This window comes from Mesocricetus auratus, unplaced genomic scaffold, assembly GCF_017639785.1.
Source record: "Mesocricetus auratus isolate SY011 unplaced genomic scaffold, BCM_Maur_2.0 Super-Scaffold_100676, whole genome shotgun sequence".
NCBI lineage: Eukaryota > Metazoa > Chordata > Mammalia > Rodentia > Cricetidae > Mesocricetus > Mesocricetus auratus.
This window is the reverse complement of record NW_024429266.1, coordinates 173,956,668-173,972,445: the sequence shown is the minus strand read 5'-3', so window position 1 is coordinate 173,972,445 and position 15,778 is coordinate 173,956,668. Positions and strand designations below refer to the sequence as shown.

The following is a 15,778-nucleotide window of genomic DNA, read 5'->3' as shown; positions in this document are numbered from 1 at the left end:
GTGAGTTCAAAGCCAGCCTGGTCTACAGAGTGAGTTCTGGGACAGGATCCTAAGGAATACAGAGAAACCCTGTCTAAAAAAAAAAAAAAAAAAAAAAAAAAAAAAGGAAAAGCCCCATATTGAAAAAACAAACCAAAAAAACCCAAAAAAATGCTTTTCATGCTTGGTTCACAACACTGTTCATGTTTTCTTTTTTGAAGTTACTCATATTCTTTGTACGTGGGCATCCACTTGGTAGGTCACCTTTCACCTTGTGGGGTCAAATTCAGGTCATCAGACTTGGTGGCCAAGTGCCTTTATTTGCAGAGAAATTCCATCGGCTCTGAATCTCTATAATTAAAGTGCCTTTCAGCAACCCGGTGTGATAGGCTACCTCACATTTACCAACTGAACAAAATATATTTTTAATGCTAATACCCAGAGATGAACCGGCGGAAGCAAAATGGTAAAGCCATAGTTAGTCACAGAGTAAGCTAATGTAATTGCATCAATAGCTGAAAACAAGCCAGGTGGTGGTGGTGCACGCTTTAATCTCCGCCCTGGGAAGGCAGAGGCAGAAGAATCTCTTGAGTTGTTCAAAGGTCAGCCTGGTCTAAAGGATGAGTTCCAGAATAGCCAGGGCTACACAGAGAAACCCTATCTCGACACACCCTTCTCCCCAAAAAAGAGCGCAAAACAATCTCAAACCTTATCTCACCTAATTATTGAAGCCTGGAGAGATGGCTTAGTGACTGCTCTTCCAGAGGACCCGGGTTCAATGCCCAGCACCCACCTGGCGGCTCACAACTATCTGTATTTCCACCTGACACCAATGACAAAACCCCAATTCGCATAAAATAAAAATAAGAAAAAAAATCGTTGAATGAACTGGTCATTTTGGTACAGGCTTGTAATCTCAGCACTCAAAGAGACTCAGGCAGAAGGCCTGTTCTGAGTGTAAGGCTGCTGAAATACACACCAAGACACCGTGGAAAAACACTTCAACCATAAGCATGGACTTTGAGGTAATGTTTGCAATAATAATTGAGGTAAAGGGTCAGGTGGTGGTAGCCCACGCCTTTAATCCCTGCACTCAGGAGGCAGAGTCAGGAGGATCTTTGTGAGTTCGAGACCAGCCTGATCTACAAGAACTAGTTCCAAGACAGCCTCCAAAGCCACAGAGAAAGGATGCCTCAGGAAAAAAATTGAGGTGAAGCCAAACAATGGTTTTCCTAACCCAAGGTACTGTTTTAGTAAACAGTATTTAAATAGATACATGTCAATATGAAAGAGCATGCTACACTGGAAAGAATACAATATAAATTTTTATTTCTTTTGGGTTTTTGAGTCACGGCTTCCCTATGTAGTCCTGAATGTCCTGGAATTCACTCTGTAGACCAGGCTGGCCTCGAACTCTGCCTCTGCCTCACAAATGCTGGGATTAAAGGCATGCACCATGACTACATGGCACCAAAATACATATATTTTTAAATTTCTACCTATGCATGTCTTGGAGGCAGCACCTAGACTGCCAGTTCCTGGAGTGGGTTCTCTATAGTCAGATGTTACAAAAGCCTGAACCTAGCCCAACCCAGTTTTTTCTGCTTCGTATGCCTTATGTGATAATTTCTTTCTCGTCACACATGCTCTTGCCATTTGCCAGGGCCAGTGTTTTGTTTTGTGGTGTGCGTGTGTGTGTGTGTGTGTGTGTGTGTGTGTTTCCTTCTTCCTAAGAAGAAGTCAGGTATTTCATTGCAATTGATTAATATAAGGAGAGTCTGATTTTCTTGGATACCAGTTGGAGATAATAGCAAATGGTATCTCTCAGAACATGTCCCTTATATCTGGGCAGACTACACAGAGGACTGTGTACAGATTGTCATAACAGTATGAATCCCTCTTTATCCAACAATTCTAAACATTCTATCTTGGCTTTGGGAACTTTCCTATTTAAAAGAACAACACTATGAAGTAACAATGGCTTCATTTGCCTTTTAAATAACAGGTCTCCCTCGTTTTTTTTTTTTTTTTTTCAAGACAGGGTTTCTCTGTAGCTTTGGTGGGTGTCCTGGAACTCACTCTGTAGACCAGGGTGGCCTTGAACTCACAGAGATCCGACTGCCTCTGCTTCCCAAGTGCTGGGATTAAAGGTGTCTGTCACCACCACTCAGCTGTGTGTCTCTCTCTCTCTCTCTTTTTTTTTTTTTTTTTGGTTTTTATGAGACAGGGTTTCTCTGTATTATTTTTTGGAGGCTGTCGGTCCAGCCTGGCCTCAAACTCACAGAGATCCGCCTGCCTCTGCCTCCCGAGTGCTGGGATTAAAGGTTTGTGCCACCAATGCCCAGCTCCCTCTTTTCCAAGTGGCATCATTCTCTGCTCTCTGGTTTCTGATTCCCATTCAAATTCTTTTTTTGTTTACCCCTTCTGTAATGGGAAGTACATGTATACACAGTGGGCACTGGACAAATGCCTCAAGATTCTGTAGATCTTTCAAACCCAGACTCTCTGCCTTACCCCAATCCTTGAGTCCCTCAGTCTCAGCAAACTTTACCTTAAAACCCATCTTTATGGTTAAAGTGCTCTTCCCATTGTGTCTTGCTGTGTATTCCGGCTGGCCTTACACTCAGGCCAGGCTTCTTGTCTTATAGTCTCATGAGTGCTGATATTACAAGCCTGTACCAAAATGCCCAGCTTGTCCAACAATGAGGTTTTTTTTTTTTTTTTGTGAAACAATGAGTTTTGCAGTAGGGGAACCCCAAGGCTAATTTTGTGTTTAACAGCAGGTGAGTTGTTAATTTATCTCTTTAATCCTTCCTCTAGGCACTTGCACACTGTAAGAGACTGAAATAATTGAGGGAAGGGACGACTCCTGCTTCCCACTGTCTGAGTTTTAACAGAAGACAAAGAAGTGTGGGGCTGGAGACACAGCTGAGCAGTTGGGAGTACTTTGTGTCGTGTACTTGCAGAGGACCCAGTTTCTGATGGCCCTCTTCTGGCACCGAGGTCTCCTGCACAGACATGTTGCACATAAATTCACAAGACAAACATAAGCTTAAAAATAATATTTTGAAGTTCAAGAAGACAAGTTTTCAGTCTGAAAGTATTTTTCTCTTAACAGGTGAGCATTTATAATTCTGTTTGCATTGGAGCCCTTCCAGTACAATAATAAAAATTTCAAGACACTGGAACATAGTGTGAGCCATGGAATAACGAATAAAGGCTAACTTTTAACATTAACTTCCGGTCTTGGAATGTGCGTACTTGACCAGAGCCTTTGACACGGGAAATTTGTCCTCTGTGCCTTTGTCAAATATATACAGTTATGATGGGGTGGAAAGGAACTGAAGGATGGGACGTTGCTGTCCTGCATCTAATGTCTCCTAGGATGCCTCCAGTCCCTTGCCCCGCCCCCGTGGTCCTGAGTCACAAAGGCGGTTGCCAGGCACCGGGTGGAGAAAAGATGCAGCCTCTGCTCTGGAGCGTGCAATTCGAGTGGAGTTCAGTAGGTGAGCTCCCCGCTTGGATGGTGATGGTGGGTCCGGGCCCGGGCTCCCATTGCTACCCCGGCTTCGGGCAGGGACGTGTGGCTCCCGCTCCTGGGGAGGGACTTCCAGGGACACAAGCCTGTTCTCCAAGCACTCCAGTTGCTCGGGATCTTTTCACGGTTCACCAGGACTTCAGCTGCACCTTGGCGCTGCCTTCCCCTTTCCCAGGTGGGGAAATCGAGGACCCGGGGTCTTTAGAAGGAAGGCGCCTATAAAAAGGAAGTCTTTTGGACAGGGGCACCAGGTGTTTCCTATGTGGAACTAGTACAGCAGTTTGTTTAGACTCTCCAAGCTCATCCCCACTCCTGGAATTGGTTAAAGTTACTCCCTGTGATACCGGGAACCGGGGCAGAATTTTTATTTAAACCTTGTGTGAAGGAATGGAAAGATCTGTAGTCCAAAGCCCTTCCATCTCCGTTGGTTTAGGCTGGAGATTTGATGAAGCTCTTTTTCCTTTGATGAGTTTAGAAATGAATTCATTTTATTTAATATATACCAGAATCCCCCTCTTGGATTTTTTTTTTCAGAGAAGGCTGTTAATGAACTCATAGCAATCTTCCTGCTTCAGCCTCTCAAGTGCTGAGATGACAAGCATTGGCTAAGTGCTCTTAAATCCAAGATATCCAACACAGGCCTCCTGTCATAGGCAGTTTGGGATAGCTGTCCCAAACTGCCTATGACAGTTTCTCATCCTAATGCAGCTCAGATATTTGAAACGTAGCAACTTGCAAAGGCACTGCATAGATGTGAGAAACGTCTATCAATTGGAGGAAATCAGCAAATTAACTTTGTCCTAATCACTTCAAAGAACACTTTATATTTTGAAATGTTACCAGCAGTTTTGTTTTTAAATTAACTGTGGAGGTGTCAGCCTTTTGGTGATGGTAACCACTGGACAAGATGTGTTGCTGTTGTCTTTTGTGGCAGGAGGAAGGGACAAAGAGATGTGGTGGAAAATAAAAAGGACCTACCTGCAGGACCTCATGCATAGAATTTATATAGAAAAGGGACCTGTAATGACCCTCCATGTAAGAGGAAGGTGCTAAAAAATGAGTTTCTCCTGAATTTAGGAGACAGTTACTTTGGAGTAGAATGACAGAAAGTCAAAATTCTGCTTGGAGTAAATTTTGTGTTAATACCCTCCTAGCACTTAAAGACAATTCAAGGTATTCCTATGGGTATCTTACATATGAAAATGTATATGCCTATATATATGAGGGAAAATGAACAAATTTTAAAGCTGGCCTTTGAAAACTTTCATAGAATGTACCTCTTCCAATTGTCCAGTACTCTGCAATATTCTCTTGATCAGAATGCTTTTAGGGCCAAGAGGAGTCTGTCCCAGTAATATTTTTGTTTTGGGGTTGGGTTTTCTGCTGTTAAGTCTTTTTTTTTTAAAGATTTTATTTATTATGTATACACCACTTCATGTATGCCTGCATGAATGAGGCCACCAGATCTCATTACAGATGGTTGTGAGCCACCATGTGGTTGCTGGGAATTGAACTCAGGACCTCTGGAAGAGCTACATAAGACAGGATCTGCTTATGTAGCCTTGGCTGTTCTGGAATCACTATGTAAACCAGGCTGTTCTTGAGTTTAGAGATCACCCAACTCTGCCTTCTCAAGTGATGGGACTCTTTTTCTTTTAAGATTTATTATTTATATAACATATATGCCTGCATGTCCGAAGAGGGCACCAGATCTCATTACAGATGGTTGTGAAACACCATGTGGGTGCTGGGAATTGAACTCAGGTCCTCTGGAAGAACAGTCATTGCTCTTAACCAATGAGCCATCTCTCCAGCCAGGGTTTTTATTTTTTAAAATTTATTTTATTATGTGTTTATTTGTATGTTCAAGTACTGGTGGAAGACAGAAGATCCATCTGTTGGATCCCCTGGAGCTGTAGTTACAGGCAGCTGTAAGATGCCTGACATGGGAGCTGGGAACCAAATTCAGGTCCCCTGCAATAGTGGCAAGTACTCTGAACTGTTGAGCCATCTGTCACTATGTATGTAGTTCTAGCTGGCTTGGAAGTATGTAAAAGTCTGGCCTCCAACTTGTAATGATCCTCCTACCTCCTACATCTTCCTTCTAAAATCATAGTAGGCATAAGCCACCAAGCCAGGTACTGTGCTTTTCTTGGATGTCTCCAGAAGGAAGAGTGAAAATTGGAGGTTGCTTAAAAGCCACACTGTAAGTAGTCTGCAAACTGCAGAGTACAACAGAATCTTTGGAGGGTTTGCATACATGTAAACTTCAGGGCCCCACCCCACATTTCTAATTAAGTAGGTCTGAGATGGGACCCCAAGAGCTTGCATTTCTACCAAATAAAAAAAGAAGTTAAAACTAATAGTTCAAGGGTTATACTTTGAGAGCTCTGAAGAAGTACCAATTACAAATGTTTGTAAGACATGGGTTGTGTTTCTTGTCATCAAAATAATGTCTCATCATCAAATCCAGCCACTTGGGCCCACCAAAGGCATTGACTGAGTTACTCCATTCAGACAAATCTGTATCATCTGTAAAATGGGTGAATTTTATTACAGGGGAAGTTTTAGTATGTGCAGCAGTTGCCAAATTTAGTATCTGTTACCCTTTGCAGAACTATTGACCCCTGTCACGTACTGGTATCATCTGTTCAGTGGAAACCACTAAGTTTAAGTAAGAAATGATACAGATATAAAATTACACAGCCATGCCTCTCCCCTCCCCCAAAGCACAGCAGGGAAATTCCATGTCTGATTCCTTTCCCTTAGGACTGTCAATGGCAGGATACCAGCTCTGGTCACCATGGACCCCACTGGATGAGAGCTTCCAATGGCTGCGGCACACAACACCTACCCCTTGCTCCAAACACCCTTTTAGGGCCTCTCCTTGCTTCCCACACACCCCTTCTGACCTAGAAGTGCAGTTGTGCTTTCAAGAAGTCACTCTTGTTCTAGACAGCCCACTTGTGGCACCTGGAGAGAGTCCCAAGTTACCCTGTCACACATCAGAGCTCCGAGCAGTGAATAACAAGAAAGGACTGGTGAGAAAGCCCCAGCCAGTCCGCCTCAATGGAGTAGATTCTGTTTTCGGTAGGGTCATCACAGCCCAGCCACCCAAGTGGACTGGAACCTTCCGAGTCTCAGACAAGTCAGCCTTCTGCAAAATTATCAGCAGGGAACACCAGTGGCCCACTGGACTCAAGGAGCCTCAGATTCAGATGACAGTGACTATGTGCAAACAGATGCTACGCTCCATCCTCCTGCTGTATTCGACATATAAGAAGTGCACCTTTGCCTTGCAGCACTCCAAGTAAAGGTCCCATCGGGCCCTGATGTTCCACACCATGCTCTCTGCTATGTACCCAAAGCTTACAAAGACCTGTCTACACAAACCGTAACACCATGCCAGATATTTTGTCTTTCAGTCACGCTGTGGCAAGTTCCCCTCTTCAAAAACAGGACCAACCAATGATACTGAACAAGGAAGAACATTTCCACTGTAAAGCTGAATGGCCATTTACAAGTCAGCCTAACACTGACACACATGTGATAGTGATTAAACTATCATACAAACAAGCCAGCCTAGTGTGAACACACTCAAATGCCAATGCCAGTGATGAGCTGACAGAGAGGGATGTGAAAAGAAGACATGTGTGGATGGATGTGTGGGTACCAGAGGATGAAGGGGTCGAAAATCTGTATGCAGGCTAAGGACTAATTTGAAAACAGCTTTTCTTCTCAAACAAATGCCAACAACAAAACATAACTTTAATACCAGTATGAGTAACAATATATCAAATATTAAACAATCTTAATAGCATGGCAAGGAAGAGCTTGACAGCAGCTTTGAGACTGGGCTTTCTGGCAGAAGACAGGAGAATCCCCTAGATGTTCAATTTCTAATAAACTATAATTATTTTGTATGATTCTTACAACTGGATTGTAGGCATAATTCAGAATAATATGGAAATAAATACTATATATACATACAATGTCAGCAGATGTTTGATGACTCTTTTCTTCCTTTGTTTTATACTAATAACCAAAAAATTTAAAAGTGAGCTGGTGAGGTGGCTAAGCAGGTAAAAGTCTGGAATTTTGATCCTGGAACCCATACAGTGGAAAGAGAGAGCCTACTACTCCAACCATTTTTTCTTTTCTTTTTTTTGGGGGTGGTGGGCTGGGGGGTTGTTTCGAGACATGGTTTCTCTGTGGCTTTGGAGGAGGCTGACCTGGAAAACTAGCTCTTGTAGACCAGGCTGGTCTCAAAACTCACAGAGATCAGCCGTCTCTGACTCCCGAGTGCTGGGATTAAAGGCGCCCGGTTACTTCCATCGTTTGTCCTTTGATCTTCATATGTGCTCACACACACAAAAATCAATGTTTAAAAATTCAAAAGTCTGTTCAAGACCCTCCTGGTCAACAGTGAATACCACAATAGCTAGGGCTACACAGACAGACCCTGTCACAAAACAAAACAAATTAAAAGGTAGTTAAAATGTTCTTTTTGACTTTTTTGGCCCTTGACACCAATGTCAAGTCATTCCCCCAGGAAGGAAACAATACTTTAAGGGCACTGGTGTAATTGTACAAAGCTCACTCAGTCCCACCAAATGTTTGAATAATGAGACACATCTAAAGTGAGGAATTAGGTATTTGAGGCAAAACTCAGAATTTATTTACAAAGTTATCATAAGCCTAAATTTAAAAGTAAATCAGTTTCAAAACTAGCCCCCAAAGGCCAACCAGAGCATTTATGGATTTACTCTGCAGAAGCAGCACAGCCATGTTAATCCAAACCATTGATGGATACTACGCTGGAACCCTGAGCCAGGGACCCCGATACTGGACAATCTGTGAAATCCACTGGTTAATTAAAACTGCTTCTTGAAGGACAAACGGGATGCTCTATTTGGAAAGGCAGAGATCAGACTTCAAACCCCAAACAGAAAATGGCAAGAGGCTACCAGCAATGAGGAAGGGGCAGTTGTGTCCCGGGGTCTAATCAGAACTGTCATCACTTTCGTCATTATCTTGGTCCTTTTGTCCATCACTTGATTCATCTTCCCCATCCTAAGGGATAAAGAAGAAAAAAAAGTACTTGAGGCCAATTCTTGCAATACAGCTGTCACAGATTCACACATGCTCAGCTCTTTTTTTAAATTTGTTTTCTGAGATGGGGTCTTATTACATAGCCCTTGGCTAACCTCAAACTCAGGAGATCCACCTCCTTCTGCCTCCCAAGTGCTGGGATTAAGTGCTTGGCTCCCCTTTAATTCTTGCTATGAAGTATAAGCCAAGACCATAGAGAAAGGTTTTGTTTTGTTGAAACAGGGTCTTACTGTGTAGCCCTATCTGGTTCGGAACTTGCTACGTTGACCAAGCTGGCCTTGAACTCACAGAGATCCATCTGTTTCTGTCTCCCTAGTGCTATAATTAAAGTCATACATCACCACTGCCCAGCCGGAGAGGTCATTTTGATACTGGATTATTTACAACTGAACCAAATCTGCACAATCTTTAAATAAGCCAGAGCTTTCCAGCTGCTCTTCAGGAACAAAACACAGAAACAAAGTCACATTCAGTACAGAGCAAGGCTTAATATGGTACAATTCTGCAGTCCCAAGATTCAGGAGACTAAGGCAGGAGGTTTGTGAGTCCAAAGACAGCCTGGACTATGTAAAAAGACTCTACATACACAAATAAAAGGAATAAACAAGCAAATATGTGTATGTATTGTGTATATGAAGCAATGGTTATTACAAGTACTAGCATATTCCGCAGGAATCCAGTATTACACTGGCTTGCTCCTCTAGTAGAACATGTTTTTGTATTAGAAGCATAGCATACTGACTACCTTGGAATCCTTTAAGAGTAAGAAGAGATTTAGTACAAGGACTAAAACAGAGCCTCAAGATTCCATAATGGACACTATTTCTGTGCATACCTTCTAGCTAAACTGCCTGGCATCCAGAACTCAATTGAACAAAACTCGATGCACACATTTTTATTTAGCATATACTAAATCCACAAAAACATCTGTCCACAGAAATTAAGTACCTATAATATTTTATTCCTCTGTAGTGGTAGCTTGACTCTAGGCTTCTGCTTTCATGTTTCAATTTTGTATGTAAAAAAAGGTGAGGGGCTGGAGAGATGGATCAGTGCTCTTCCAGAGGACCCAGGTTCAACTCCCAGCAATTACATGGTGGTTCACAACTCTAATTTCAGTCCTGGGGGTGGGGGTGGGGGATGGGGGATGTTCCCAATGCCCCCTTCTGGCACCCACAGGCATCACACACACACAGACACATACACACACACACACAGACACACACACACACACACACACACACACACACACACACACACAGACACACGATGCAAAGAAAAACATGCACAAAAAATACATTAAAAAAAAAGTGGAAATGGCCAGGCGTGGTTGTGTATGCCTTTAATCTCAGCATTTGAGAGGCACAGGCAGGTATATCTCTGTGAATTTAAAGCTAGCCTGATTTACATAGTTCCAGGCCCAGGACTGCCAAATCAAGTTGAAAAGGTTTAATTCATTTTAACACAGAACATGATGGTCTTTTCTCCCTTCTAGAACTCTTTCACATACAAGATCATGGAAAACAGGATACTATATAATGGAAGAAAAAACCTCCCCTTTGTTTTGGTACAGAAGACTGAATGCACAAATGTGTACATGTGACTCAGAACATGGTCTACCACTGAGCTATAATTCCCCTTAAGTTGCAAATTTTCAACACAATAATGTAATTGTATTTTATGTTTCCCAAAGAATTCATAAGTGTTTTTTAGGGAGTGGAAATGGACACTGAAGTATTTAACAGTAGATACATACAGACAAGATTCTGTCTTTTGTGCTAGCAAAGAATACCTAATAAAATGTTCTATCAATACCAGACCAGCCTGTCCAGATACCTCTGTTGCTCTGTTCCTGGAGACATGGGATGTCATGTCACCTTCACTGCCTTCTGAAGTGTTCTCTGGGGAAGAGGAACACTGGGAAACAATTTCTTCACCCTGGATGTAGAAGCAGCAAAAGAAATAGGGGTCGTAATGAGCACATTTATGGTTCTGAGGAAGGCCGAGTTTCTAGGTTGGTTTTTTTTTTTTTTTTTTTTCCGAGACAGGGTTTCTCTGTAGCTTTGGAGACTGTCCTGGAACTCACTTTGTAGACCAGGCTGGCCTCGGACTCACAGAGATCCGAGAGTTTCTAGGTATTAAAGAAATATTCGTCTGGCATTGGTGGCGCACGCCTTTAATCCCAGCACTCAGGAGGCAGAGGCCAGCCTGGTCTACAAAGTGAGTTCCTGGACAGCCTCCAAAGCCACAGAGAAACCCTGTCTCGAAAAACCAAAAAAAAAAAAAAAAAAAAAAAAAAAAAAAAGAAATATTCTAGCCCTTCAAAACATATCAACTGGGCTGGAGAGATGGCTGAGGTTAAGAGCACTTCCAAAGGTCTTGAGTTCAATTCCCACATGGTGGCTCACAAACACCTATGAGATCTGGTGTCCTCTTCTGGCCAGCAGGCATACATGTAGGCAGAACACTATATCCATAATAAATAAATTTTTAAGAAAGAAAAAAGTTAAATATTATAAAAACAAAAACATCAACCTGTGATCTGCCACTTAGAGAAATGTGTTCAATTCCAGGTTTCTGAGAACCCTGTAGAACTAACACAAAATTTTAAACCAGGCCCATTTTTTACATTCTAGCGTTATACTATATTTTGTATTGGTGACTCTCAGTTAATGCCAAATATGGATCTAAAATTGTCCCAAAGGCTACAGTTGTAATCAGAACTTAAAAGAGAATCAAAGTTTCTCAATATCTCAAGGTTTATAAGTAGCACACATGAACCACAAAACCCAAGCAGAGTCTAAGGAGCTATCTGGACTCAAAGTCTGGCTCCACTAACTCACTGCTAAATAGTCTGTGAAAGTTACATCCTGAGCTTCAGTTTTCTCCAAGAAAACAACAGAACTGACTTCATAAGTTTGATTTGAAGAAAGAAAGCCACTATTCTATTTTCATATGTTGCATTAGGAAACTCAGCTAGTAGGGCTAGAGAGATGGTTTGGCAGTTAAGAGTGTTTACCTTTCTTACATGGGACCAGGTTTAGTTCTCAGTACCTACACGGTAGCTCTCAATTGCCTATAACTCCAGTTCCAGGGAATCCAACACACTCTATTGGCCTCCTATGGTGCACATAAACTCAGAGGCACACATGCACACACATTGTACAAAGTTAAATTAAAAGCAACCCCCAGCTAGTGTATGGATGTGGAGGATGTAGACCCTGAAAGTGAGTGATGCTGAAATTACGAAGATAATCAGACAACTCAAAGACCCCAGACATGACCATTTGTTAAAACTGGAGTGCACTTTTTGGTAATAAGACCAGACTGCTTTAGGGAAAAAAGTCAAAAGAAGTTTGTTCACATATGAAGATGCTGTAAATGTGCTCTCAGTAGGGCTTATGAGAATCCCTCTGGCACAGAGAGGGTGCTGTGCTGAGCTGGCTCCTTGTTTTTCTCTTGTGACTTTTTTATTTGTTGTTTCTTGGAGACAGGGCCTCACTATGTAGCTCTGGTTGTCCTAGAACTTGCTCTGTAGATCAAGCTGGCTTCAAACTCACAGAGATTTGCCTGCCTCTGCCTCCCGAGTACTGGGATTAAAGACGTACATCACCACTGCCCTGCTAAGTAACATTTTGAAATATTTTTACCTTTATTTTTGTCTATTAGTGTTTTACCAGCATGTGTTTGTATATATACCACATGCATGTAGGCCCATGCAGGCCTGTAGAGGGAGCTAGAGCACTGAACTGGAGTTACACATCTGTAAGCTACAATGTAAACATTGAACATTGACCCTGAGCCCTCTGAAAGGGCAGCCAGTACTCTTAACTGTTGAACCGTCTCTTCAGTCTTATAATCTTTTTTTTTTTCCCACGCCCTCTTTCCTTCCTGGCCGGACGGATCTTAACAGTAGTCTCTCTTCCTCACTAACAAGGACTGCATCCAGTTCCTTAGACATACTTGCTAGATAAGTACTCTGTTCCTGAGCTATATTGCCAGCCTTCTTCTATTTACTTTTAATTTTGTTGACAGCTTGGCTAATTATCCAGGCTGGGCAAACCTTGAACTTATGATCCTTCTGCCTCAGCCGTAACAGTAGTTGGGTTACAAGCCTGTTCTACCAGGCCTGGCTAAAAGCAGTCTTATTAGAACAAGGCATGTGTGACCTCTTTTATATTTCTTCTGATGCTCTCACAAAGAATGGGCATAGAAGCTCATAACTGATGGTCTAAACTTCAGGCTTACCTGTAAGTCTCGGTTTTTCAGAGTACCCAACCAGAAAGCCTCTCTACAATTGTTGAGGACAAGCATGGCTTTGACTCTGCAAACTAACAGCTCCAGTGACTTTTTGAGTAACGGCACATGTTTGGTGAGTCTTGTGTCCTGGTGAATCTGAAGAGAAAGAAATCATCTGGCTCTATCATCATGTTCATATTTATTTTACAGAAATGTCTGAATGTGTCATACCTGAAGAATAAGAGGACATGTCTGGCGAATATGGCCCGGAGACATGGTCCATCAAATAGTAACAGTTTGATGAGTACTCAGAAAAGAATGTCAGCTTAAAACTCAGGAGTAGAAGACATACCACCACCAGCTCTAGGTGCCTGGTATAAGCTCTGCTGACTAATCAGCAAATTACTCCAAGGTGTGTTTAATGACATCAAACACAAAATTAGCTCTGGTCAGCTTTAAGCCCCTGGAATTCTAGCTCAGCTTCTTTTAAACATAAAACCAAGTAAGAAATGATTGGCAAGAAATGGTTCAAAGAATCGCCTGGTTTGCTTCTGTTTCTATGTTCTTTCAAATGTGACAATGGTTCAAAAAAGCTTCAACTGGAGGCTTTTTTGTTGTCGTTGTATTCCCGTCACCCTCACTCCTCTGGGTCTCACTCTGTAGTTCTGGCTTCCTTGGAAACTCACTCTGTAGACCAAACTGGCTTTGAAATCACAGAAACCCCCTGTCTCTGCCTCCCAAGTGCTGGGATTAAAGGTGTGCACCACAACTCCTGGCTTAGAGAAGACTTTTAATAATCAAATATTCTCGTAGGAGATGACCAAGTCATGTAGCTGAAAAGCTCAAGACGACTAGTTGGGAATGCTTCTGGGCTCCTGCAGCTGCCACCTAACAGTCCTCCTGCCTGCAGTGCTTTGTGTGCTGGCTAGTTTTATGTCAACTTGACACAGCTAGGGTCACCTGAGGAGGGAGCCTCAATTGAGAAGATGCCTCCACAAGACTAGGCTGTAAGAAACCTATAGAGCATTTTATTACTAATTGAGGTGGGAAGGTTCAGCCCATTATGGGTGGGGTCAGCCCTGGGCTGATGGTCTTGGGTTCTATAAGAAAGCAGGCTGAGCAAGCCAAAGGAGTAAGTCGGTAAACATGGCTTCTATAGCAGCTCCTGACTCCAGGTTCCTGCCATTTGAGTTCCTGCCTTGGTTTCAAAGGATATGTAAGCTAAACTCTTTCCTACCCAAGTTGCTTTTGGTCATGGTGTTTCATCACAGCAACAGAAACCCTAACTCTAGAACACTTTGTAACAGGAAATCATCTAGGAGTGCTGTATATATTCTTCCACCAAGAAGTAGACTCTAGTTTGTTAGTTTGTTCTGAGACAGTGCCTTCCATGGAGCCTAGGCCAGCCAGCCTCTAACCAAGTGCTGGGATTATACATGTGCACAACTATACTTGGGCCCTTGGGAGCATTTCTAGAGGAAACAGTTAAATAATTTGATCCAAATACAAAACTTCCCCTTTAGACAATTGCTAGGCTCATTCAGCCACAAAAGATTTGCTAACTCTAAATAAACTGTGTTTGGACACAGGGTTGAAAGCTAGGTCTCATTGCCCATGTTTGTAATCTCATCAGGAAGACCGAGTTTCAGGCCATGGCTGGTTATGTTTCATAGTGAGACCTGCTCCTCTCTTACCTTGGAATGTCCACAAAGGTGATGAAGTAGCCTTGTGTTCAGTTGAAGGGTTCCCAGCAAGCTCAGAACGTCTTCCTAACAACAACAAGATTTATAAATGTTCTGGTATAACATTCTAATGTTATTTCAGATGTAAGATGTTCTTGCAGCAAGGGCTCCAGGGAGGATGAACTCTGTAGGTGCCAGCTGATGCTACTGATCATCTGAGTCTGGCCCTCAGAGAGGAACGCTGAGCCCTGAGTGCCAATTGGCTTTAAAAGTCTATCAAGCCTGTGTTATAGCCCAAGTGTCTTCTAAAGTGTTTGTAGAGACACTGCCACAGGAGAACCTGATGAACAGCAGCTCAACAAAGCACACTTCTGGCATGGTGTCACTTAAATTGCTGCTCAGAATGTAGGCAACAGACTGCCATACCCCCAGCCCTAACTCAGAAATACCCAGAGACCCCTGGTGACTGGCTCTGTACTCAGCTCTCACCCGATGTTTTCTAAAGCTGAAGTCGAGGAGCGGCATACACTGCTTCAGAAATGCTTCCACAAAGTGACGTCCATACTGGAGAGAGAGAGACAGTGCTGAGTGCTGGCTGAGGACTTCTTCTTGAAAAGTCCTCAGATGAGGCAGCATAGGCCACTAGCTTGTGTACATTAAAAATAAATTGGGAGTGGTTCAGAAAGTTAATTTCACTAAAGGTGAAAAGTAAATAGGACTACTATAGAAAGAATTTCCAAAATTACGCAGACTCTTGTACCTAGACTCAGACAATGGCTAGAGCCCTTGTTCAGCTCTGAGAACACAGAGCAGCAGCTGAACTCCATCCTCACTCTCACAAGGAGAAATTTTGAGAGGACCAAGGGAACACATGGCCCATTTCCAATCAAATTGGAAATTTGCTCCAATCTGCTCATTTCCTACACTGTGGCAGGATAGAGCAAGTAAACAGGAGGGAAGGCCACAAGATACCAAGAGTGGGGTAGCACACAGTGGGAAGGAGACACCAAGAGCAGGGAAGAAGCAGTCTCTCCATAACACTCCTTTTGGGTTTACCATCAAATCTCGGGCCAGGCAAGAAAATCCCCACAGAAGAAGGGAAGCTATACACAATTGCCAAAATACCAATTCCCACAATCAAACCACCCCAAAGACACTTCATTTATCTTGTGGTACAAAGGACTGAACTTGGGGCCTTGCACACACTAAGCAGGTTCTCTACAATCCA

General features: G+C 42.7%; 2 protein-coding genes across 6 annotated transcripts in view; one reads left to right on the top strand and one right to left on the bottom strand.

Annotated features, from left to right (window-relative positions):
• The first annotated feature begins 3,245 nt into the window (after nt 1-3,245).
• Nucleotides 3,246-7,514, top strand: Fancd2os (FANCD2 opposite strand). Of its 2 annotated transcripts, none has more exons than XM_040737415.1 (2): nt 3,246-3,485; nt 6,287-7,514. In XM_040737415.1, exons 1-2 carry the CDS (start codon nt 3,302-3,304, stop codon nt 6,829-6,831), a joined length of 729 nt encoding a protein of 242 aa, XP_040593349.1. In that variant the 5' UTR covers nt 3,246-3,301; the 3' UTR covers nt 6,832-7,514. The 2 variants fall into 2 exon arrangements, with proteins under 2 accessions (XP_040593349.1, XP_012965813.2); XM_013110359.3 differs by having other exon boundaries at nt 3,247-3,692.
• A 658-nt stretch (nt 7,515-8,172) lies between these two features.
• Nucleotides 8,173-15,778, bottom strand: part of Fancd2 (FA complementation group D2) — a 65,677-nt gene continuing 58,071 nt past the window's right edge. For all 4 annotated transcript variants that reach the window (XM_040737412.1, XM_040737411.1, XM_040737413.1 and 1 more), the window contains 5 exons: nt 15,040-15,114; nt 14,563-14,637; nt 12,878-13,024; nt 10,466-10,567; nt 8,173-8,590 (listed from right to left, as the gene is read on the bottom strand). In XM_040737412.1, coding sequence (XP_040593346.1) covers nt 8,519-8,590; nt 10,466-10,567; nt 12,878-13,024; nt 14,563-14,637; nt 15,040-15,114 — 471 coding nt within the window. In that variant the 3' untranslated portion in view covers nt 8,173-8,518. The remainder of the gene's footprint in view (nt 8,591-10,465; nt 10,568-12,877; nt 13,025-14,562; nt 14,638-15,039; nt 15,115-15,778) is intronic.

What these genes read in the sequence shown, in the direction of transcription:
- Fancd2os (XM_013110359.3), top strand. Translation starts at nt 3,302, where the DNA reads ATGATGGGGTGGAAAGGAACTGAAGGATGGGACGTTGCTGTCCTGCAT. An exon ending in GCTGCCTTCCCCTTTCCCAG is followed by an intron (nt 3,693 to 6,286) that starts GTGGGGAAATCG and finishes CCTTTCCCTTAG; the next exon opens with GACTGTCAATGGCAGGATAC.